The sequence below is a fragment of the Protomyctophum bolini genome, assembly GCF_963924005.1.
Source record: "Protomyctophum bolini genome assembly, chromosome: 1".
Classification (NCBI taxonomy): domain Eukaryota; kingdom Metazoa; phylum Chordata; class Actinopteri; order Myctophiformes; family Myctophidae; genus Protomyctophum; species Protomyctophum bolini.
This window is the reverse complement of record NC_137862.1, coordinates 48952295-48976490: the sequence shown is the minus strand read 5'-3', so window position 1 is coordinate 48976490 and position 24196 is coordinate 48952295. Positions and strand designations below refer to the sequence as shown.

General features: G+C 42.3%; 2 protein-coding genes across 3 annotated transcripts in view; one reads left to right on the top strand and one right to left on the bottom strand.

Moving 5' to 3' along the window:
- Window positions 1-4931: 4931 nt before the first annotated feature.
- Window positions 4932-20420, bottom strand: ubl7b (ubiquitin-like 7b (bone marrow stromal cell-derived)). The gene is made up of 11 exons (XM_080768481.1): window positions 20346-20420; window positions 19322-19505; window positions 18415-18534; window positions 16791-16876; window positions 16402-16486; window positions 15984-16041; window positions 15355-15488; window positions 13057-13106; window positions 9958-10131; window positions 6193-6297; window positions 4932-5333 (listed from the first exon to the last, which is right to left on the bottom strand). Exons 1-11 carry the CDS (start codon window positions 20346-20348, stop codon window positions 5193-5195), a joined length of 1140 nt encoding a protein of 379 aa, XP_080624607.1. The 5' UTR covers window positions 20349-20420; the 3' UTR covers window positions 4932-5192.
- An 813-nt stretch (window positions 20421-21233) lies between these two features.
- cd276 (CD276 molecule) overlaps window positions 21234-24196 on the top strand; it is a 153296-nt gene continuing 150333 nt past the window's right edge. For both annotated transcript variants that reach the window (XM_080768492.1, XM_080768493.1), the window contains exon 1: window positions 21234-21549. In XM_080768492.1, coding sequence (XP_080624618.1) covers window positions 21513-21549 — 37 coding nt within the window. In that variant the 5' untranslated portion in view covers window positions 21234-21512. The remainder of the gene's footprint in view (window positions 21550-24196) is intronic.

Below are 24196 nucleotides of genomic sequence, written 5' to 3'. Positions count from 1 at the left end.
CACTGTGAGCAATTACACACTCCTAAAACTGATTTGGTTCTTAGTAATGAAACGAGGCCAGGCTAGTTTCCAAAATGGAAGTATATCATGAATAAACTGTGTCGTTCTTTCCATTAATTGGCAATAAGATTATCCCCGTTTCAAACCAAACCAAATGATCGTCATTATGAACCAATTCCCTGCGGCTGGACAGAAATCGTGCTCCAAACTCAGCCTTTAACCCATTCTGACCGGGCACCCATTTTGGAGTTAGCATCATGTTATGCTTTACCTATTGAAAAATAGCAGATCTACAAGCTCGTATCGCGCCACCGAGTGGCGCGATACGAGCTTGTAGGTCTGCTATTTTTGAAAAATCGAAGAACGACTGACATTTTTAGAATCTGATCTCAGGTCAGAATGGGTTCATCAGACCAGTGTGTGTCCAGTGGAAACCTGGTATGAATCTGATCTCAGGTCAGAATGGGTTAAGGTCATCAAGAAAAGAGCCGGAGTTACATTGCAGAATACTATAATATTACGTGTCCACTTAGAAAAAGAACAAGTCAGGCTATTGAATACATTCAGTCATCGACAGGCCATCGAACATCTTTTCTGGATCAGGACCCGCTTGAAAATCCTGAAAGCGTTCACAGCCCATGTGGGCCGCTATGCATTTTCAGAGCAAAGTTAATTTGAATGATCAATCAATGGACGCACAGTCCATTGATTCTGGCCCACAGGTTGGGAACCACTGTGATATATTAATTAATGATCAGCATGGGTATTACCGAGGACGTGAGGGCATGATGTGCCAAGTGCATTTCCAACCTGCATCGTTCCCGAGCAGGCCGGCGTAGCACTGGTCTAGTCATTTTAAAATAGCTGTTCCACAAGCTCACAACGCGCTGAGATCTTGTATTTTGGCAATGTTTTGCCACGCAACACTGTCAGATGACATAGCATAAAATGCTTTCTTTTAAACCTAAAAAAAGTGTCATTTTGATACGGATAAATAGAACTTTAAGTAGGCCTATACTATGTTAGTTCCATTGATCCAACACAATCGATTGATTGATCATTAGAATAAACACACTCCCGTTGTGTGAGCCGTGGGCGCTTTCCAGATTTTCAAGTGAGCCCTGCTCCAGTGAGGGTTCACTGATGTTTCCTCCCCGCATACGATATGCAGGGAAGAATCTTCAGTGAATCCCCGCTATGAGGCTGGCCAAGCCAGACTATACTTCAATACAGCACAGCAGACACAAAATGGCACACTTACCATTTTTATGTCTCCTCCTGGTTGCTGTTCCCCCAGGAAAAGCTCCATCAAAGGGTTAAAAGTTAAAACAGCCTGAGATGAAATGCATCAAAGCTGCTTTTGTGGACAAAAGAGACCCTCAGAAGAGGAGGAACATAGAAAAAAAGCACTGCTGGAAAGCAGTGAATGGATTCACGAGGCGATGAGAATAGCCCTGTGTCCATCACATGCTCATTTCATATTCCACTCGGCCCACGCCTGGCACAAAGCAATCTCAGGTAACAGACCGGATGCTAATAGTGCATGAGCCTCACCTTTTTTACAAAGGCAATTGGTGGACGGGAGACAATGATTCAACGCTTTCCCCTCCTTTTTGAGTAATCAGAGCCGACGAGGTGACGTGAAGAGGATCCTTTTTAGCGTTATTCTTGTTCTAGTCTGTGAAAGCCTGATTAGAACAGCTTCTCACAGCATTTAAATTGCCCTGCCAGAGCATATGGTGATTTACATCAGACCATCACAGCTGTGAACATTGGCCATTCGTTCCCTGAATTCAAGGACTGGTGGTCAGGGACATTTTTGATGAAGGCTGGATAGCCGAAACGTCTGTCTTTCAGTATGATGTCGAAAATAACTAGAATTGAAATGCATTCGTCACGGAGTGCGATATCCATTACCTTTATCTTTCAGGGACATTTTGGGACCTCGATGACATCGGTCATCGTTCTGTCCTATGCTATGCTATTGTAAACATATCTTGTTCTTCATGATAAGTGGCTTGGTGCAGCCCATTACTGAAGGAAATATGTGATACACATTATTTTGTCCACTATGGTGTAAGGAACCGTAATACATCTTTTAAGCTTTGAAGCTTACTTCAGTGTGCGGACCTTATCTTTTTTCTTCTATCATTTACCTCGGCCCGGCACCTGGCGTTTAGTTCGTGGATGTGTGTGCTCTATTGTGTTTTTCTGATACACATTGCACAGCACCATATAAACTCAATATTGTATGTCGGGTGGAAACCTTGTATGTCCAAAACGGGTACTTTTCAGGATTCAAATTCAAAAGCATTAAAAATACCAGATCTACAAAACACGGTGCGAAGCCGAACTGCTACTTTTTACGCTTTTGTGTGACGCCGTAGTATATTCAAGTAGGTCATTAATTTATAAAATAATAGTAAGAACATGGAGATAAGAGGTTTCTGCCGGCCGCAACAATATGAACTGGGGCTGAAACTGTCAATTATTTTCTTAGCGATTATGCCATCGATTACTTGTTTGATTAATCGAATGACGCATGTTTTTTTTTGCTTCAATGCTTCAAGGCAGCACACAAAAAGACCTTTAAAATGCCATCACGGTTGATAAATCAACAACACTGTAGCCTACCTACAGTATCAACAACAGTTAGAGGGGCATATGCACAGCATGTGACAAAATGTACCCAGCCTTTCTAAGCCGACGGGTCTCCATGGCAACTTTGCTTGCTGTTTTGTGACAAATACATAGCTATGAATGTGCTGAGGGTAAACACGGTGTGTGGAGATGTTAGGTGCAAGTACACACATGAGTCACACAAAGATGTCAAGATCTGTAAATCACAGCAAAACGGCTCAACGTGAATCTCGCCTTGTGTTTTAATGTTCCAACATCTTCACCAGAACAATAGGCAACATGGCTTCCTCTTTAATTTGCCTGAGAGGCCGTGACATGTGTTTATTACTCTGCTGAAGCTGCGACACTAAAAGGTAAATGTATTATTTTTTTAAATAGCCTTGGAGGCACTGAGAGCTGGAAATTGCCGGCAGGTGTGCATGCATATAAAATGGCAAATGGGGAGAGGCAGGCGGACGACACGCGCACGCATGCGCGCGCGCACGCATGCGCGCGCGCATGCGCACGCATGCGCACGCATGCGCACGCATGCGCACGCATGCGCACACACACACACACACACACACACACACACACACACACACACACACACACACACACACACACACACACACACACACACACACACACACACACACACACACACACACACACACACACACACACACACACACACACGTGTTTGGGTGCTGTGCTTCTTGATAAGGCAATCCGCTGATTGAGCCGTCACATGATGCACAGATGCAGTAATAAAACTCAACAGGGAAATGACGGTGCCTTGGGAATGGGGGAAATAAATAACAAAAGAAACATGATGGGAGACCACGAGACAAAGAGAGAATGCCTGGCTGTAGTCTAGGGCTGCAACAGTTATCAATTTTATTTTATTTTATAAAGATTGATTTCTTAATTTAAAAAAAACTATTAATAATAATAATAATAACTGAGCAGTGCAGTGTGCTCATGGTGCTTTTTTGACTATAAACATACATTGGGACATACAAGCCAGGCATTGGAGCTCTGCTCAAAAAAAGAAGGTCAAAATATTAAAAATAGACAATCCAAACTCACAATGCATTGCATCGAGGCGCATTGTGAGCTTTTTTGACACCGTTATCCGGCAAAGAATTAATTGATGGAATCATATTTAAGTAAATAATTCAATTCTGTTTTCAATTGCAAACAAAGAGCTCAGTGAGTCTTAGCAAGTTAGCATCAATGTTCAGCAAAAGCACAGCTCCAAGCATAGTTAATGAAATTGGGGCAAAGCTATTGTCTTACGTATGTTCCTTTCTTCATATCTAATCTAAACTCTGTATCATGAGCCATTACTTATAGTTCCAAATACTGTATATTGCCTTGATTTACAACCCCTGCTAAATTTGTCAAATTAACCAGAAGCTTAAATGTATGCAGCAAAAGTGCATTTAGTGCAGAACAAAATACGCAACAGTATACAAACTGAGAGGGAATAAATCATTACAATTCTTTGGCTATGTTCTTCTACTGAAATAAATAGGAAGTCTGTTCAGATGAACATGTTCTTGCCTAGTTGGAAATGAGAGCCTGTATTGCCATCTAGTGTACAACTAAATGAATTACATCAGATAGCCATTAAAACCAGTGTTGATTTTGGCAGCAAATTTTAGTCTTTTGAATAAAACTCTATATCTTAAAAAAAAATATATAAAATAATATATTTTTTGTACAAAATATAACATTTACTCACATCTAATAATATTTACGGTTTACGTAACCCAAAATGGGTCCAGACCAAACGCTGCATTACATCACATCCATAGCTGGATATTGTCCGATGTTCTGAAATCTAGTAAATAGTAAGTACACAGATATGTGTCATTTGAGACCAGTAAGTGCACAGATATCTGTCATTTGAGACCAGTAAGTGCACAGATATCTGTCATTTGAGACCAGAAAGTACACAGATCTTTGTCATTTGAGACCAAAGTACACAGATCTTTGTCATTTGAGACCAGAAAGTACACAGATCTTTGTCATTTGAGACCAGAAAGTACACAGATCTTTGTCATTTGAGACCAAAGTACACAGATCTTTGTCATTTGAGACCAGTAAGTACACAGATCTTTGTCATTTGAGACCAGTAAGTACACAGATCTTTGTCATTTGAGACCAGTACACAGATCTTTGTCATTTGAGACCAGAAAGTACACAGATCTTTGTCATTTGAGACCAGTAAGTACACAGATCTTTGTCATTTGAGACCAGTAAGTACACAGATTCAAGTGTTGAACAGTTTGGCAACTTTATTGTGACGAAATGTCAAACACTCTCTGAAACTGAAACTACTGTAGGCGTTTTTGGATAAATAGGTACATAAAATGACAACGAATGAGCAACAACAAATCTTTACAAGTTTTCCACTTGTCTAAATCCGTTCATGTCCACAAGGACAGCCGGATGATGACTAAACGTAACGTTCCTTCGAGTCTCAACACGGGGGCCTCACCTGCCCTCCTGTCTCAAAGCGGGCCCCTGGTCCTCCTCTCTCTCCCCTGTGCCTGAGGGGCTCCTCAGAGCCCCGGCCCTCCGGCAAAGATGAGCTCCAGGGCGGCCTGGATGTCCCCCTCTGTGGCCTGCAGCGCCCGCAGCATCAGCTCCTCGTCCTGGATGCCCATGTCCCTCAGCTGCTGCATCTGGGACTGCCACCGGCCCTGGCAGACACGCACAGACACACGCACGCACGCACGGAACATGTCAAAAAGGAGGTCGATTTATCGGTTTATCCAAATGAACAGAATAATTCAAAAGTCTAGAATTCCCTCTTAGGGGGCAAGATGCAATACGTGACCTGCTGCCAACACAAATAATACTAGTATTATGATAACCAAGCACACATTTCTGTCTCAAACCATTGTTTAGTGGCAAGAATTCAAGATCACATTATGGTATCAACTGATTTTGTGAATCATGTAAAGTGAACATATATGGAGGTGTGATGTCCCGAGGCGTGACCATACATGTAGGCGTGGGGTGACTAACTTACGGACGGACGGACGGACGGGACATGCAGGTTTATTGGGAGGGGCAAGACATAAAAGGTGATAATAAATGAACTATTTGCTTCCGTTTACCATGATTATCAATGTTAATTTAAACCTCAATAACCTACATAATCTATAGAAGTTTCTGGTTCTCTCTAGCCAGGTCAGGTTAGGAGTCAAGACAGAACACAGGCCCTAGTGCAGTGGTTTTCAAACATTTTAGGCTCGGGTCACCCCTGTTTTTATCTGAATTGCATCGTTACTTTCTAGCATCTTTTGTCATATTAACGGTACGCAAATATGTCAATCTTTTCCCCCAAAGACACAATATGTCACAAGGCAAACTGGAGGGAATATTTGTTTCAATTAGGACAGACCGAAACTAACTTTTATACCTGGCGTCTCCTGGGGGAGACAACAAAAAAATAGCAAGTGAGCTTGTAGGATAAATTCCAAATACTGGTCAGCGGTAATATTAAAGTATTCCGAGGCACCCCTAGACTCTGAGAAGGCCTGTCCTGGTGTTCACCTGTAAGGCGGTCATGTTGGTGGCCTGCAGAGCTTGCTGTAGAGCCTGGCTGAAGAGGTCATTACTGACCGGGGTTCCTGAAGGGGCAACTCCAGAGGGGTCCGCCTGCACGAGGGATCAGAGAGGACAGAAAACTACGTTTTTATCGTTATTATGAACTAATGCGTTTGTGTATGATTTTAAAAAGGGAGATTATGCAATGTGTGTGCATTTACAGTCAAACGTCAAAGTCGTATTTGTCACACACGTTACCGCAGTGAAATTTGACCCATCTCTTGGAGCGGTGAGCCACAGCGGTGCCGCACTCAGGAAATCATTTGTAGTTGATCTGACCCCCCGCATCGAACCATTGACAATGAGTGCCCAAGCAGGGAGGCATTGGGTCCCATTTGTACAGTCTTTGATATGAGCCGGGCCGGGCCAGTTTCAGGGTGAACACTCTAACCACAAGGCCACTGTCTGGTATGTACTGTGTACACATACCAGTTTGTGTTGAGCATTGCTGCATTTATGCATGTTGGGAGTGTTGAGTATTTATTCTGTGCCGCTGCAGACGAGCCTCTTCTTGTATGCAAGTAGGACATATGCGATATGTCTCCAAAATAATTACATAATTTCAGATTTTTGCATCAGGCGTACATTTTCGTCTGCTCCATCTATTTATAAATGCACCATGTCTCTGTACGTCTGTCTGTACGTACGCGTGTAACTCGAGAACAGTACGCCCCACGGACTTCAAATTCGACACACACGTTCCACACTCCCACAGGGAGTGCAGTGCCCGGTGTCGAGTCGGTCGGACCCACGGTTGTCCAAATCCGCCACAAAAGAGGGAGAGACAAATGCAACCATGGGGAGTGTCACAGAGAATGGGAGAGGGAGAGACAGTGATAACGAATGGAATGAGGGAGGTAACATGATGTATATCCACACTCACAGTGGGTCTGTTCTATTCCCATCTTATTCTGTCTAGATGGGAAGACCTCATGTCATCTTATCAATTTGTTACAGTAGCTTTCCTCCCTTGTGCCCTCTCTTGCTCTCTCCGTTCTCTCTTGCAGAACGGAGAGAATGGGAGAGAGAGCTAATTCTATACCGTCCAGGCAGGACAAAGTGGAACTGACCCAGCAGTAAGTATGAGTGCGAGTGTGTGTGTGTGTGTGTGTTACAGTAGTAGTAGTATTTCCTTCACTCCCTCTTTCTCCATTGTTACAGTAGCTTTCCTTCCTTGTGCTCTCTTGCTCTCTCCGTTCTCTCTTGCAGAACGGGGAGAGAGAGAGAATTCTACACCCAGCTCGCCTGTGGTGTGGGTGTGTGTACTGTATTATAGTGGTGAACAACATCTTTAGCGCCATTACCCCTTCGTCCTCCCACTCGATGAACTCCCTGCTTTCTTTTTGGTTGTGTTGTCTTCAACTTAAGTTGCGTTATTACTTTCTAGCCCATTATAAAAGATATTTAACCTGCCCCAGCCCGACCCAACCGGTACGGGTTAAACACATTTCATAGGACCAGTGACGGTCGCGAACATATTAACTGCATTTGTTATTTCCTCCGCCATCCACACTTGGCGCCGGTCTGTTCGAGGTGCTGTAGCTCTGCTGTCGATCGCTGTGCACCTCCCACACGAAAGCATATCATTTTGCTCTGGGGAGACATTTCATTTCTGAGGCCGTTCTTCCGAGAAGCTTGGCGAACATTAGCGGAACTCATTCTCATTCACTGCGAGCACAGTTGAGTGCACTGCTTGCTCTTAAAAAGGTAATGAAAAGCTATTATTTGGTTGCTCATGATTGAATCCACCCCTACGCACACCCACTGATAATAATATTAAGTCCAGAGTGGTATAAAGAGACGGTGGCGACAATAGAAGTCCAACAATAATACCATCACATTTTGGTTTATCACACCGTCAGGGCTGGTACTGTATGTGGACTACACGTCTGCTATACTGTACAATTACAATACTGGTGGTTCTCAAAGGACCACTATAATACCATGAATAACCAAATGGTTCCATTTGTACACTCTCAGAGTTACAGAACTGTGAGGATTATATTTTAACCACATACAGGAAGCGAGGAATTGGACCGTTAACCAATAATAAACATTGTAAACGATGTAAATATTGGTTTTCCACTCGTGAGGTCGGATTAAAGTTTTATTAAAAAAAGGTGTAAATAACTTCCTTTATCTCAATCTGAGATAAACCCTAACCCTGGCCTAACCACACCATCTTTAAAATCCTTAATCGCCACGTCGCTCTTCGAGCATACAGGTACTGTTGTTTTTTGTTTATTCGTCTTAGCTTCTCGAAGTGCACCTCAAACGGTCTGTTCTGCTGTAGTCTCCTGAGACAGACTGTTGGCTCACACTATTTTCAGACGCTTCCCCTTAAAACTGTGCCATCATGGAAGCGCTGAAAATGGAAAGAAACAACCGCCTCCCCAGTACTTCTGTTTTGTTTTGTCTTTGTAGTCACGTAAATAATTCCCACTGTAAATCGAATTACTCAAAGCATATCTTGGGTTGCATCCGAGCAGAAATGGGATATTCAAAAATAGGTTTTTTTATAGCTATTTAAAATAATATTTTACATTCTCTCTGTACCATGCAAAGATTTTGAAATAGTTTCCTGGCTTGAGACACGAATGGGAAAAACAGGAAACTGTCAGTTTCCCAATGTGAAAAAAAGAAAGAAAAAACACATTCTAAATAATAGAGGGTATGTGTGTGACATCATCGTACCTGGAAGTTATGTGGGAACGCCCACTGAGTGGCAAAAAAACTACTTTCTGGCCTTGACAGCCCATACATCCAAACAGAAAAGTCCTGTCGGATTTCATTAAACAATGTTAAACTCACCAACATTGCAGCTGTACGAAAAGCTTGAATTATCCTCATTCTATCTGCAAGTTTTCGTTTCATAAAAATCCACCATAGAAAAGTTATGAGCTACTTTCTGTCAAGAAATGCCCTGCTTCTAGAAGTGTCAGAGTTAGGAAGTGCTTGTTTTCAATAACACAACATTTTGCTGCCACCTGCATTATGTGACATTTAGAAACAGGTGGTACGCAGGACAGTTGAGTGATTTCCAAGGAGTGCTTCCAAACTCCAACACTCCATGCTGCTCAATGTTTTGCCACTCAGTCTAGATGAGGGGGGCGTGTCCTGATGGGAAAATCATGCATGTGCATACTCTCTATTTGGCCGCCGGTATTAATTAATTAATTCACCCGAATACCGCCAGGATTTTCCCAGTTTTTCCCTTATTTTGAAGAAGCCAAAACCCGTGACCAGATGATGCTTATGTTACTTAGGAGTGTGTGTTGTGTCGGACCAGATCCGGTCTCTCGCTCGGACACAACAGGATCAACCGCGACCATTACAGCGTTGGCTATGGGCCGTCGAATAAACCTCGTTTTGACCAGAAATGCCATCTAGGACAAGGAATGGGCGAATTATAAAGGCGACCGAAAGAAACAGATACAGTCGGTACGGATGCGTGGGCAGTTCAAGCTACTTACATCTTCACCTAGCAACCCAGTGCTAATGTAAGTAGCAACACGACTCGATCGATCATAATTCATAAACACAAACAATAAAAGACCAATTGACGTACATCTACGGCAATGGCGTTAAAAATGGTTTAAGTCAGAGGTATTTGTTGTAAATATCGGTTACATAATACATTTCCAGTTAATTTCCCCCGGCCCTAGTGTGACTATGTGCTTCTCATGTGGTGAAAGGATCTCCTCTACTCACCTGACTGGCCGTGGTGGGGGTGACAGCGCTGCTGTCGGGGGTGCTGGCCAGAGCCAGGGCGGTGGCCAGCTCGCTCTGTGTGATGGGCCGAGGTCCAGTGGCTCCGCTGTGGCTCAGAGACACCGGACGCATACCTACTGCCCCCGATCTGCCCGAGGGACCTGCCTGGTTCCCCTGTCACACACACACACACACACACACAACATGTTATAGTCTAAGGGCCGGGCTACACTGGGGACGGAATTGGCTCCACAACAGTAAGCTGCCACTATAATCAATGGAACCCTTAGCCTGGATTCCAGCATGATTCGCTGAGTTCCGTGGATTTGTCACTCCGCTACTCAGTCTGGCCAGCAGGCAGCAGACTCACATTTTAAAGGAGAATTCCATGCTAGAATGCTTTCTTATCTTTCTTTGTAGTTGTTACGTCCCCACCAAAGAGGTCCAGGTGTTTTTTTGTGCAAAAACTCCTTATTGGCTATTTCCCCTACCATAAGCCCTCAATGAATTGCATTGCATTGAATGGGAATTGAATGGGGCTATGGGGTGTTATGCTAGTTCGCTTATTTCCATCGAAAGTAGTAGTAAAGTGTGCCGCTTGGGATATTATTTACATTATGAAGAGAGGATATATACAAATAAATTATTATTTTGAGCGATGGAAATAAGCGAATTAGCACAACACCCCATAGCCACATTCAATTCCCATTCAATGCAATGCAATTCATTTAGGGCTTATGGTAGGGGAAATGGCCAATAAGGAGCTTTTGCACAAAATAACACCTGTCCTGGACCTCTTTGGTGGGGACGTAACAACTACAAAGAAAGGTAAGAAAGCCTTTTAGTATGGAATTCTCCTTTAACGTCACCCGTTACATAGCCACATTGTTAGTGATACGTCATCAGCCAGCAACACTCTATCCATGCTTCTCACTGCCGAAAGAAATAGTGCCAGTTCGAGACTAAACCTAAAAGGTTAATAAGGAAACACTAATTTGATTCAGTAGTCCACTGTCAGATGCATTAGTACAAAAATACTGCCGGGTGTGTGAGGTGATTTTAGTGGATGTTGCAGGGCAACAGATTTTTTTGGGGGTCTTTTTATGCTTTTATTGATACAGTAGAATAGATAGACAGGAAATGGGGAGAGATGGGGAGTGACACACATCAAAGGCCGCCGGGATCGGGACTCAAACCTGCAACACGTTGTAAGTATACATTGGAGCCTAGAATAGATGACCGCTAGGCCAACGCTCCGGACCGAGGCAGAGCAGTTTGACTACTACCATAAACTTAAATGCAATGCACTTTTTATGGGTCTTCCTAAAAGTAAAAAAGCCCAGTGAAAGGTTACAGCTTATTCAGAACTCCGCTGCTAGTGCTAATAAAAAACATAAAAGACACATCAATCTAGTCTCAACTACCGTAGACTCCCCGTGTCTTCCAGAGGCTTGTTTGGAAAGCGCTCAATGGAGTAGGGCCAGATTTCCTGTCATTTCATTATCCTACACAAGTGGCGAGCCCAATGGTTCCCCACCTTTTCTGGATCAGGGCCCACTTGATGGAATTGTTTTAAGTGTTCGTGGCCCTCCCATCTGACCACTCAATTCTGAATGGCTGCCGTGCTAAGTGGTCAGATGGGTGGCCACGTCCACTTCCAGAGCGTGTTGATTTTAACGAACAACCAATCGATTGTGTTCCGCCTTGGATCAATGGAACCAACCAACAAGTTCCCATTTATCACAATGATCTTTAAAAGGATCCCTGGCTAATAAGACAAATATGCCTTAAAACATTATACTTGCCCTCTACAACTAAAATACAAAAATAAAAAACACCTTAAATATTTAATTTCTTTCATAAATAGAAGACATGTGACATCATCAACTTGCGACAGGAGCAGTTCCATTTTCTTTTTATGAAAGAAATAAAATATTTAAGGCGTTTTTATTTTAGTTAGAGGGCAAGTATGATGTTTTAAGGCATATTTGTCTTATTAGAAAGGAATCATTTCCTTAATATTATCATTCAAACTTTGTGTTTTGCCTATTATTTGGGGCACCCACTAACAATATCCTCACAGCCCTCACATAGGCTCGGCCTCCGAATCGCCATCTTAGATCCTGTACTGCAGGCTTCCTACGTAGATATGCATAACCCTTCCTGTTTAGAATAGTGTTGACTGTTAATCTTTTCCATCTGTTAACTATCTGTTATCAACTATCTGTCTCGCCCACGAGTGACGCACTCATCGCTTCAAGAAGGAGCAACACAGAAGGCAGCACTTGTTTTTCCCCCATGAAAATCACAATGGGCTATATGCACAGTACACAGAATAACTGTGTTACCGATTAAGGCTCTGTTCCATTTAGTGTGCAGTTGTTCTCAAACATTTTAATTACAAGGACCCCCATAATTCTGAGTGTACAAATGGGTCCATTTGGTTCCATTTGTACACTCTGTGGCCCCTTTTCCACCGGTTGGTTCCCAATGGGAACCGGGTTCAGTTCTTTTTGGTTCTTAGTCCATGAGCCAGAGCTCCAAAATTGAAACATTAATTATGAATTGAGTGTGCAAAACCATACCTATATTAGATTGTTATCACCATTAAACTTCCCCAATTGAGTACTTACACGAAGACAATGATTTATTGTATTACACATTTTAAAAATGGGGTCTCAGAGTTACACACGTACAGAGCCATTTGGAACCCACACAAGGACCCTTTGAGACCCACTGGTGTAGCAGAGTATTTCCAGTGAGCCAACATGCACAACAGCAGCACCCTGACTCCGTTTGACCAGAATGGAACAGAGCCTTCGTTAGTATCAGCGGTAACACCTGTGAAGGAAGTATGGAAGGGGCCCATGTTCTTTTCAAAATGGCGTGTGTGCACAGAGCCCATTGGGTGGTAGGTTGCAGGCCACATCACACAATCTGTCCTTAGCTCAGAGGACGTTGGCAGTGGTCTGACCTCTCCCAGTATGGAGGACTTTATTGAATGTACTTTTTAATAGCCCACGGAAACCCTCATATAAACACAGGTGGTGTTGTGGCTTTGACTGACTGAATGTATTCGTTTGGAGACGTGTAACTCACAGACTGGAAGTCTTCGTCGTCATCAGACATGCCCTCGAACATAAATCCTCCTGCAAGACAAAAGGACAGAGCAAATATTACTGGTTATGATGGTATTAACAGGAATGCCATACATATAGTAATGTATGTCGTCATAGAATTGCTTTGCACCTTCATGAATGCCAGACAATGGCAACCTACTGTACTGATTTTGGTGACTCAATGGCCTTTCCAGTGTAAGGCCAGAATTTCGACTTACACACAGGATCTGTTTGGTGGAATGCCATGCCTTAACCATTTGAGTGAGCTCATGTCCCATGCTCTGGCACCACCCTCAGGCAGAAATATCAACTCTTCACACAAGACATATGTCATAATGTAATAGATTATGACAGAACAGCTTCTGGGATGAACCTTGTTGTTTTTGTTGACCCCATGGCAGTATACAAGCCTTGCATAATGTCCTATAATGTATAATGCGCGCGCGCACACACACACACACACACACACACACACACACACACACACACACACACACACACACACACACACACACACACACACACACACACACACACACACACACACACACACACACACACACACACACACACACACGTGTAGAAAGAGACCCTTTGGTTATATTGGTTGTACAGGTAAGAGAAACCCAACAGCTGTGCTGTTTGTAAAACAAGCTTCCAAATTATCTGAAACACTTAACATGTATCCCCCCCCCCCCTTCTTGTATTTCTTGAAAAAAGAATGACATGATGGGAACTACCGGTATGCACAAAAACTACTTTCACCCACTTTTTTTTACTTGTAAAACTGTGATGTGACAAATAATAAAGTTGATTCTGATTCCTTTAGCATGGTGATCGTCACCCTTCTGCCAATTTCCACTTCTCCAGCTGGGTGTAATTGGCAGCATGGGCTCTTGAAGCAGCTAGCGATGCTATAAGTCTATTTGTTTATCACAGCACAGTTAACTTCAACACAACCTTTCAACAGCCGTCCTGCAGGTTGATAGTCACATAAATATAGGCCACAATTATGCCTGTCTGGTATTAACATCTGGATTTATATGTATATGCTACAGATGTTAATACCAGGTGTAGAGGTCCTAGTGTTACAGTATCTGAATCAAGAAATATCCATATTAGGATTTATAAGTACTGTACTTAAGTACATTTTAAGGTACTTTACCTTACTTAACTTGAGTATGTCAGTTTCAATGCTTCCCACGCATTTTTACCAATGAATTTCCAAAACCTTTACAGATTATTTAACCCAATTTCCAGGCCTAATATAACAATCGTTCAGCGCAATAATGAGTCCGTTACTCCTATGTGCAATGCCCAAAGGCAGGCAGTGTACCAGCAATAAAGCATAGAATACAGAATGCTACTGTGGAATTCTATTCCAAAATGTGTGCCAAATGTTTTACTACACCACCTATCTTAGGGCATAGGTCGGATCACACTGCAGCACGTTGTGAGCTTGTAGATCAGTTATTCTTTTAGGCTTTTAGATATTAGGCTGCCAAAACCAATGCATAGCCAACATTATTTTCCAGGACCCTTGAAAAATTCCAAACCTTTTCCAGGAATGGAAGATGTTTGTTTTTCATGGGATGACACCTCAGAGGCAAATATTTTTTACTCCTTTACTACTTTTCACTACAATTATTAAAAATAAAATAAACTTGAGTTACAAGTTACTTTGAAGCTTTATTGTTATTTTTACAGTACCTCCTCCACCACGTGAACCTAACCCCTATAACCGCAAGCACGGGAGCAGCGCATGTTCAACTGCACGTCCGACCGTTGTCGGTCTGTTGGTGTGTCTAACCTGTGTGTGCATCCCGGTTGCTTACCGGAACTGTTTTAGTGATGTGTGTTGGTTAATCCATTCTTTTGGTGTTTGAAGCATTATGTTATACTTTAGCTATTGAAAAATAGCAGATCTACCGAGTGCCGCGCTATGAACTTGTAGGTCTGGTATTTTAGAAAAATCGTGAAAATGTGCCTGAAATCTTTGAATATATATATTCTTACAGTTTTTAACTCAAATCTTTGCTTCTCGAGGGTCCCTGGAACAACATATTTTCAGATGGGGGTCGGCGGCATATTACATATAATTTTTGGGGTCCTTGACATGAAATATTGAGAACCACCGATATAGAAACATCTGTTTTTCAGAAAGAAATGGGTTAAAAAATGGGTTAATGAATGGTTGGTTACCTGACATGTCGATGTAGGAACTGTGTTACTGATGTGTGTTGGTTGGTTAGTTAATGGTTAGTTAATGGTTGGTTACCTGGCATGTCGCTGTAGGAACTGGACGAGACATTGCGGGAGGAGCTGGCACTGGCCTGGGCAGGCATGCTGCCCGCTACGGAGTGCAGCACTAAGATGATGGCGTTCACCAGCGCAGGGTGCGAACTGATCAACCTATAGACACACACACACAACATACACACAGTTCATTTCATCTGTGTATATTAGGCATGCATTTATTTTGTATAAAGAGTGTTGGCAAAGGAAACAAGACTCAGCATCTCTATGTATTTTAGATACCCCCCACAGAGATCAAAAGGGTAGCACATCTCAAATGTCCAAGTCAAGTCGAGGACAAAACACTCCCATATTGATTTGGCTCACTTCTCATGTAATGGGAGCCAACCGGTTTGGGATGGAAATCTACCGAGTGGCGTCCCCTGCTGGTTCTAATTGGCATAGTTCCACTCACTGTACTCCTTCACTGTGTGTCATCATGTCGTGCCAACTATCATTAGTCTGAGCCCAACCGATGACACATATCTGTGTCTGATGTCGAGTCCTAGACTACCAATTACCAATTTTTATAAAGTACAAAATCAATTCTAAGCAATTTGAAAAATGGGTCTGGTTCAGACTATATGACCAAATGTAAAAAAGCACACTTACACGTCCAGCATGTTGGGGTCTGTGAACTGAACGAAAAGATCTTTGTCTTGGAGGACTCCTGCACAAATCACAGTGATATCGTTGCAATACATTACACATGCTATTACATGCATGGGTAGATTGGACAGCATGGGAATGAACCTTTTAAGTTTGATTTTTATACTTCTGTCTGTACGATGGCGTCGTGAGGCAAAAATATCTCATGAAGCACTTGTCGGTCTGCTATTTTTGAACATTTTTGCCTATACTATACGAACATAGGGACACCAGGTTAAAAGTGGTTACGCGTTGATCAAACTGAACAGGGCTTACCCAGAGCTATTGGATCTGACCTGAGACCATTGATCAAACTGAACAGGGCTTACCCAGAGCTATTGGATCTGACCTGAGACCATTGATCAAACTGAACAGGGCTTACCCAGAGCTATTGGATCTGACCTGAGACCCGGTGTGGCAACAATGATCTGGTCCAGAGACTCTTTATTGGTCAGCATTTTGTATACCTGTGTGGGGAAAACAGTGTGGGATTATTAGGCAATGTTGGCAGTAGCTCAGTCAAGAAGCTACTAATTAGGGAAAATAAAGAATAGTCGCCTTAATCCTGCACATTTAGGCAAATCAAATAATCGAGAAGGTTTATATTTAGCAATTTCTTAGACATGTATTGTATATTATCAATGAATCGACACATTTTTCATAATTGACTAAATGTATTAGTCAGATTTTACCAGCAAACCCTGCAGATGGTGCTGTGTGGGTACACGAGGGGTGTACAGTAACAATATATATGTGGTATTGACTACTCACTGAGTCTTTGTAGGCAGAGTTGAGGGAGTGTAGAGCAGCATGGAACACCCTGAACTCTCTGGCTGCTGTAGTTCTGTTCACAGGCTCTAACGGTGGACAGAGACAGAGGGAGGAAGCCATTAGTCATGTTTATTGTTGGTGGTGTTGTGAGTAGAGTGACCAGCCACTCAGCCTGAGTGGCTAATCTGAATAGGTTTGCGGTGTAAGCTCCGAGGTAACAATCACTCGCCAATCATCGCGGGTGGAATCAGGATTCGAGCTTGCGGATCTAATACGTTTGTATGACTCTGTAGTATGATCAACAAGGCCATTAATACAATTTAAAATACTAGTCCTTAGCCGTTCTGAATATATGAACAGCAAATGATGTTCAGTGTGGGTGGAGGCTGGCTTTTTGGGCTGCAAAGCAAGTTCTAGTTTGTTCTTTATATAAATCAGGTTAAGAATGAGATGTTTTGTGTGATTTAGGAATGTGTCGTTCGTGAGCTATCGAGCCAGCGTCGGCCATTGCATCTGTCTGTATGTATTTTTGTCATTGTGTTGTTCCGACGGCATGGGATCTGTGCAGATTGTGCAGTGCAGATTGAGGTTGGAGGACAGGGCTGCACGGCTCTAGGTTTCCGTGAGGCTGTCCATGCGTTGTGGCGTTGTGAGGAGGCGCTCTAGGCGAGCAGCTGTCTTGCTCTATGCTAGGGAAGGGACAGACACACAGCGGTTCTTGAATTTAATAATGATGGTTTCTGCCCCGACAGCAACACTATCCATGACACCGTGACGCCATAATAATGTGTGGTGGGGGCACGGTGGCACAGTCGGTAGTGCTGTCGCCTCACAGCTAGAAGGTCCTGGGTTCGATTCCAGCAGGGGGCTCTGGGGGAGTGTTATCTCCTCCGCGTCATCAGTCCCCATACCCGAGGCGGGGTTGGCTAAAGGGTCTTTCTGTGTGGAGTTTGCATGTTCTCCCTGTGTCCCATAGGTACTCTCACAAAAAACATGCAGTGATCCTGGTCTCTAAACTACCACCCCCTGGCCAGGAGGGGAAATTATCTGGCCGGAATAACGTGTTCCTTCCACGCGCTACGTCTGGCTGGAGAAACTCTCCCCTGTCAGGTGAAAAGAAGCGACTTGGACTCCTCATGCATAGAAGGAAGCATGAGGTCAGTCCGCTGCCCTCCCCCCAGGTTGGCAGAGGAAGTGTAGCGCCCAGGATTACATTAGATAATTGACACTGGGTGAAAAAATGTGATGCAAAATTGTGGGATAAAAATTATATAAGAAAAATAATGTGTGGTATTATATTATATACACAGGGCGGCTGTGGTTCAGGAGGTAGAGCAGGTCGTCCAATGATCCCTTGGTCGGTGGTTCGATTCCCGGCTCCTCCTGTCCACATGTGAAAGTGTCCTTGGGCAAGACACTGAACCCTACATTGCCTCCAATGAGTCGGTCAGTGTGAGCTTGCCACCATTGATGTGGGAAGTGAGGACGCTGGCGTCGACAGTTCGCCACTTCACCTCTCAATGTATGAATGAATGAACCCTTGTAAAGCCCTTTGAGCACTTGGAAAAGCGCTATAAAAATGCAATTCATTATTATTATTATTATTATTATATTTTATACATACCTGGGCTGGACTCATGCTCTGGCCAGGTCTTTTTCAGAATGTGTACGGTGGCTCCCGGCTGGATTCCACAGGCATCCAACGTCAGCTCATCCTTCAGCTTTCTGCCACAGTGAACCAGCTCTGAAACAAACAGTCACTCTTTTCGTTAATCATTTTCAGTGAATGATGGACGGACAGACTTAACCAAGTATCACAATAACATGTTTTTTCCAAAATCTGAAAAATAGCAGATCTACAAGCTTACAAAGCATCACAAGTCGCGATGCGTTGTGAGCTTATAGAGCAGATACTTTACTACTTTTGCGTGCCAAACAATGGTATAGCTGACACTGATTAAAAAAAACATGATCCACTGTTCATTTATCAATTTATACTAATGTATACTGTCTATGTACATGATGAACAAAACTGATCTAGAAGCCTTGCATTGAGTTTGTGACGCGTTGTGACTGTGAGCTTGTGAGATCAGTTTGTTTGAAGCAAGCACCACCAACACTGATACAGACCAGTGATCTATCACCTATTATCAGAGACTTTGGGCTTATTCTTCTGTGAAGTCACTTATAAATATTGGTAGTTGCGGATTGTGGTTTTTTGGGCTTCATTCCTAATGCCGTTTAAACCAGTGGTTTTTCATGCACTTGTCCACAGACCCCACATCTGAAAATATTTTGTGGCAAGGACTGCTATCCTACAAGATTTGTGTATTTACAATTGCACTTAGTTTTATCTCTAATATATATTTTCTTTTGAGTTTGTAGATAGCCAATGTATGTATATATTTACATGTAGGTTTAAAGTGTTCATGTGCCTTTAATAGTCACTTCTTTTAAGCTTGTTTCCATAGACCTGGTATATGCTTAGTTATTTCTCTCATGAAACCTAGCACCAGTGATACGATACAGACCTATAAGATCGGGGTCCGGTATGGAGTCAGACAGCTGGGCGGCCACCAGCTGTTTGAGAGTACTGATCCTGTAGCCTCCTGGTGGTACGTCTCCTGGCATCATCTCTGGGAAGTGGAACGTGGACTTCGGCTGGTCCACCAGCTTCAGTGACAGGTGCCACTCCGACGACATCATGTCTACCTGCTACAACAGAATAGAATAGACTTTATTTTGAGCAGCTCCCAGAGGCATCATTGTAAAAGAGAGTGACAGAACAAAAACAGATAAGACTAGGGGAAGAAAAGAAAACAATCGTAGAATAAAAGTACTTCATATTGTACCTACCAACAGTGTAACTCAGCGATCATAATTCAGTTCATCTTTGATTCAGTAGAAACATTTAGAAAAGCTTGTTGTGTGAGTGGAGATGCTCTCTGGCCTGTGGTGATCCTTAAATGTGTCCCTTAGATCTGGTGCAACATGAATATGATCAGAGTTCTTCTGAAATAGCATATTCATTTCGCAGAATTTCCAACTGTGAATTTGAACTAGCTCTGTTCCATAGCTCTAATGCGTTGAATCAATTCGGTATAATGTCTCATATAGAAGTGTATACTGTATTTGTGTCAGTCTAAATGTTATGATGGACATGGTGGACCCTATTGTAAACAAGTGTAATGCTTTACTTTAGTTTTGTATTGAGTTGTGCTTGAAATGTACTGTAATTATCCAATCTGTTAATAAATACTTCAATCAATCAATCAATCAATCAACATTCGGGCAGAATATGATCTACAACCACACAACGTCGCGAGTCACAACCATTTTCGGTGAAAAGGGTTGGTGTGTAGACTGAGAAAGGCAGACGCCAGCCTGTGGGACCCGAGTGGTTAAAAGTAATCCAGCCGAGATAACCATACGCAGTTAAAAACCATATGAGCGCACGACGCATTATTATACCGTTTTAAAAATAAATAAATCGGCAAACATTATGTGCTGATTTATAAAACGAATACGATTACAACAAGAGATGTGCACACTCACCATTGTTTTGTTTTGTTGATACTCCACTTACTTCCTGGTTTGCTACGTAGTTTGTCACGTGGCTCGCTTTCCGGGAACCTGGATTAGATGTTATAAATTAAAACTCTATTGATAAACCTCCATTAATTAAGCCTTAGAAATGTTTGTAGTATAGAGGTTCGCGTTTTTTGTGTTTATCTACGACGGATGAGACGTTTTAGTCACTTATTATAATTTACAAAGTCACTTAAATTATAATGAATTGAATTGACTATAAATGTCTGCAGTAAAATGCACTACAGTGGGGTCTTTATCTCACCTGCATCGCAGACAAATCACGAAACATTAGCATTGCATTTTAATTGTAACTTCATAAATTCACAGTGCAACGAGTGGACGTGGACGAAAATCTGAAAATTGTAGCTACAGGAAAGAGGAAACCATGATATGATGTTATGTCTCCAAATCACCCTGATCCCTGATTGATTTTCCTCCTGCTGCAAGCATTGCTGTCGCTGATCTGGGAGACACAGACTAGACACAACACAACACAACACTTTTCCCCCCTTTTTTTTCTTAACATAATAGGTCACACAACCTAATATTTACCATATAAAGTCCCATTTTAAATTTCGACTATACTTCCCAAAACAATTGACAAACATAATTGAACAAATGACAAATGTAGGCTATATTTTAATTGGTGAACTGTATGTGCCCCGGCTATAGTTTGATGCCATTTGTACTTTTATAGTTGTATTCAAGTATACATTTGAATACAACAGCTAGGACTTGCTACTTGCTACTAACAAATCTGAGTCCCAGTGGTCGAGACTGGCCAGTGGCCGTGGTCCGACTCCGTGGGGACATACAGCAGGTTAGACATCCCCCCAGACAGCGTGACATCACCGCTGGACAAAGCGGTGTGTGAGGAGTGGTTTGTTTCTGTGAACAGAGAATCGTCCCAAATCAATGGAACTTAAAAATCCGTACAATCTTTGACGCACTGACCGCAAACTATAGGATTATTTATAAACAGACAATAACAGTCAGTCGCGTATGTTGAAGTAGCACAGTGCTTCTCTGTGTTTTTATTTACTGTAAAGGGGAATGTACTACAGCTCAAGAAAATATAAAGACCGCCTGCTTTGCTGAAAGAGAAAGAGCCACTCATGAACCGCTGGCTGGATGCTGCTTTTGTTCTCTGAACATCATTCAGAACATGGTAAGGATTATTCAAATTGTGTATTAAAACAAATGAGAAATGATACGTAAATAAATAATGATGCTATATCGAGAATGGGGGTTTCCAAAGACCACGCAACAGCTGAAGACTATACGTATCCCGGACTGACCGGCCGGGGGCAACTGTTTTTATTTGACAAACTAAAGTAAATACGGTGTCGGTATGAAATTACTGTTTCTAAATAGACCGTTTTCGGTGCAAACCAGAGGCCTGTACCACAGTTATGTGTTTATTACCCGAGAATGTAGCGTTTATGAATGAAATGCAATGCGCCCCCCTTTGACAAAAGGTGAGAACAGCAACGTTTTCCATACTGTAACTGCACGAGCTGGCAACTTTGTATCCAAAATGGTGAATGCCAATATGCCAACATCACATCCTCAGACCAGACCATGATATTCACTCACTTTTGGGTCAGATGCTATTTATTTGTACAACATGAGTGAAGTGAAGTCATCAGTGAAGCCTATGTAGCCTACTGATGTAGCCTATAGCCTAGTAGCCTACAATTAGGAGGCAGGCTACTTTTACTTTATACTTTTATACTTAGGCTACTATATATCTCAGAGGCATACTCCTTATGCCACTTTACACTTTCATATTTGACAGTTACTTTGCAGATTTAGATTAGTTCAAAACATATACTTTAAGCACGTAAGCCTATCTTATACTCTTAAAAGACATGCATTTTATTTGTAAGAGAGTACCATTTGCATTTCTATATCGCTATTGCTACTTTTACAATCCATATTATAGACTGTTCATATGCATTAGGTTTACACTAGTCTTTTAATGTATTATTTACTTAGTTTGAAGTCAGTGCTGTGCAGTGGTTTTGTCCTGAAAGGACACCTAGCCCATATAAATATAGTCTATATATCACATTAAGGAGAGCAGCTGTGATTTCCTGGCGGGACTTACAACTTCCTGTGGGATACAATAGTCTTTCATAGTAAACTGCAAACATAGTAGTGCCCAAGAGGAAATCCTATAATCTGATTTGGATCAAAGACAAGTTTTCTTTTTTCGTTCTCAAACTTCTTAATTTCAAGGACCCCCAACCCCCCATATCTGTGTGAATACAACAAAGTCGCCCTTTTACCAACTTGTGCCAGGCGTATACATCAATCTGGTATTCCTAAAGTAACCTAAGTAAATTAAGTTTAAATCTTTCCTAACCTTAACCTTAGTAAAACGTTGCCAAACATATTCCTAAACTTAACCCCAGTAAAAACTTATTTCTAACTTGAATCAGTTAAACAAAATACAGAATACAAGAATGTGTATTCTGTGGTCGGCGTGAGGTCGGCAGAAAAAAACGAGGGTGAGATGGATTATGGGCGACGGACCGGTACCTACCTGATACCCTCTGAATATACAGGGTCCATTTAGTTCCATTTGTAGTTTTGTACACTTAGAGTTACAGACCTGTAACTGTAGGGTCCATTTAGAACCCCCTAAGGAACCTTGAGGGTCCCTGAAACCACTTTGAGAACCACTGCGCTAGATTATATCCCCGAAATGTTCCCATGGTATTTGGTGTGAAGTTTTAATTGGAATTAAAATTACGGAAGTCCAAAATATATTGCGTTGCGAGTCTACAGTTGCGACTACAAATGGGGAGTTTATTGCACAGTTTGGCAGCCAGGAGGGAGAAGAGCAATTGACGTGTGGAGCGTTGTCCAGGGTGTTTTAAGGAAGCTTCAGACAGCATTCCTGTGTTAGCTGATGTGAGCAGGACAGGGGTTGCCTTGAAGGTACAGTGGGGGCCATGCCATGGCCCTTTAGTTGAGATAAACATTCCTGCTTTCTTGATAAGGGTGTCTCTCCCTCATCACGAGACATAAAGTGGTTTGAAAATGACAATGTTTTCCATACGGCACAGGGCAAGGGCAGGGGCCCATTATTTAGTATTTGAGCCACAGACCACTATTTGATGAGATTTAGCCTCTCAGACCCAAAACGTACGAATATTTTGTTTGGTTTTGTCCACAATTCCATGCTGTATTGATGTTGGTACCATTAGGAGAGATAACAGGCAAACGATGATCAAAATAACAATTCTAGTAATTCTACATTCTCTCTAATTGTGTAGACTTATTGTAAATTAAGTCATGCAGATGTTGTAAAAAATCTAAAATAAAGTACTGATCATAAAAAAAACTAAAAAAAAACAATAATTTAACTCTCGAGAGCATAACATGAATTTTAATTTTACGCTGTCAAGAGTTAAAGATCTATAAGGGTCCATACTGTATGGTTACCAACTCTCCATCATTTAGCTGGGGGACCACCTGTAACCCCCTCAAGGACCACTGGTGGTCCCCGGACCACTGGTTGACAACCACTGGCATAGGGGAATACCATGTACTGTACAATGCTAATAGCTTTCAGTAACCACGCATGAAGCAAGCTGAGTGCAACACATATGGGAAGTTAAGGCCCAAATGATCCCATGCATCATGTTAATGCTCATGCTGACCTTTGTTGAAGATGGATGACCTAAAGACAGGTTGGACATCAGTACCACATCATTAACTGACTCACAGGGAAAGCAAGGCTGGGAATTGCCAGAGACTTCCAATTATAATTGCATGACAATACCTGGGCCATAAAAAAAACACTA

Coding starts and splice junctions, on each gene's coding strand:
- ubl7b (XM_080768481.1), bottom strand. Junction 18,535..19,321: donor ACCGGACCCCGATCTTATAG/GTCTGTATCGTA, acceptor TGTTTGTTTCAG/AGCTGGTTCACTGTGGCAGA. Junction 16,487..16,790: donor ACTCTGCCTACAAAGACTCA/GTGAGTAGTCAA, acceptor TTCCCCACACAG/GTATACAAAATGCTGACCAA.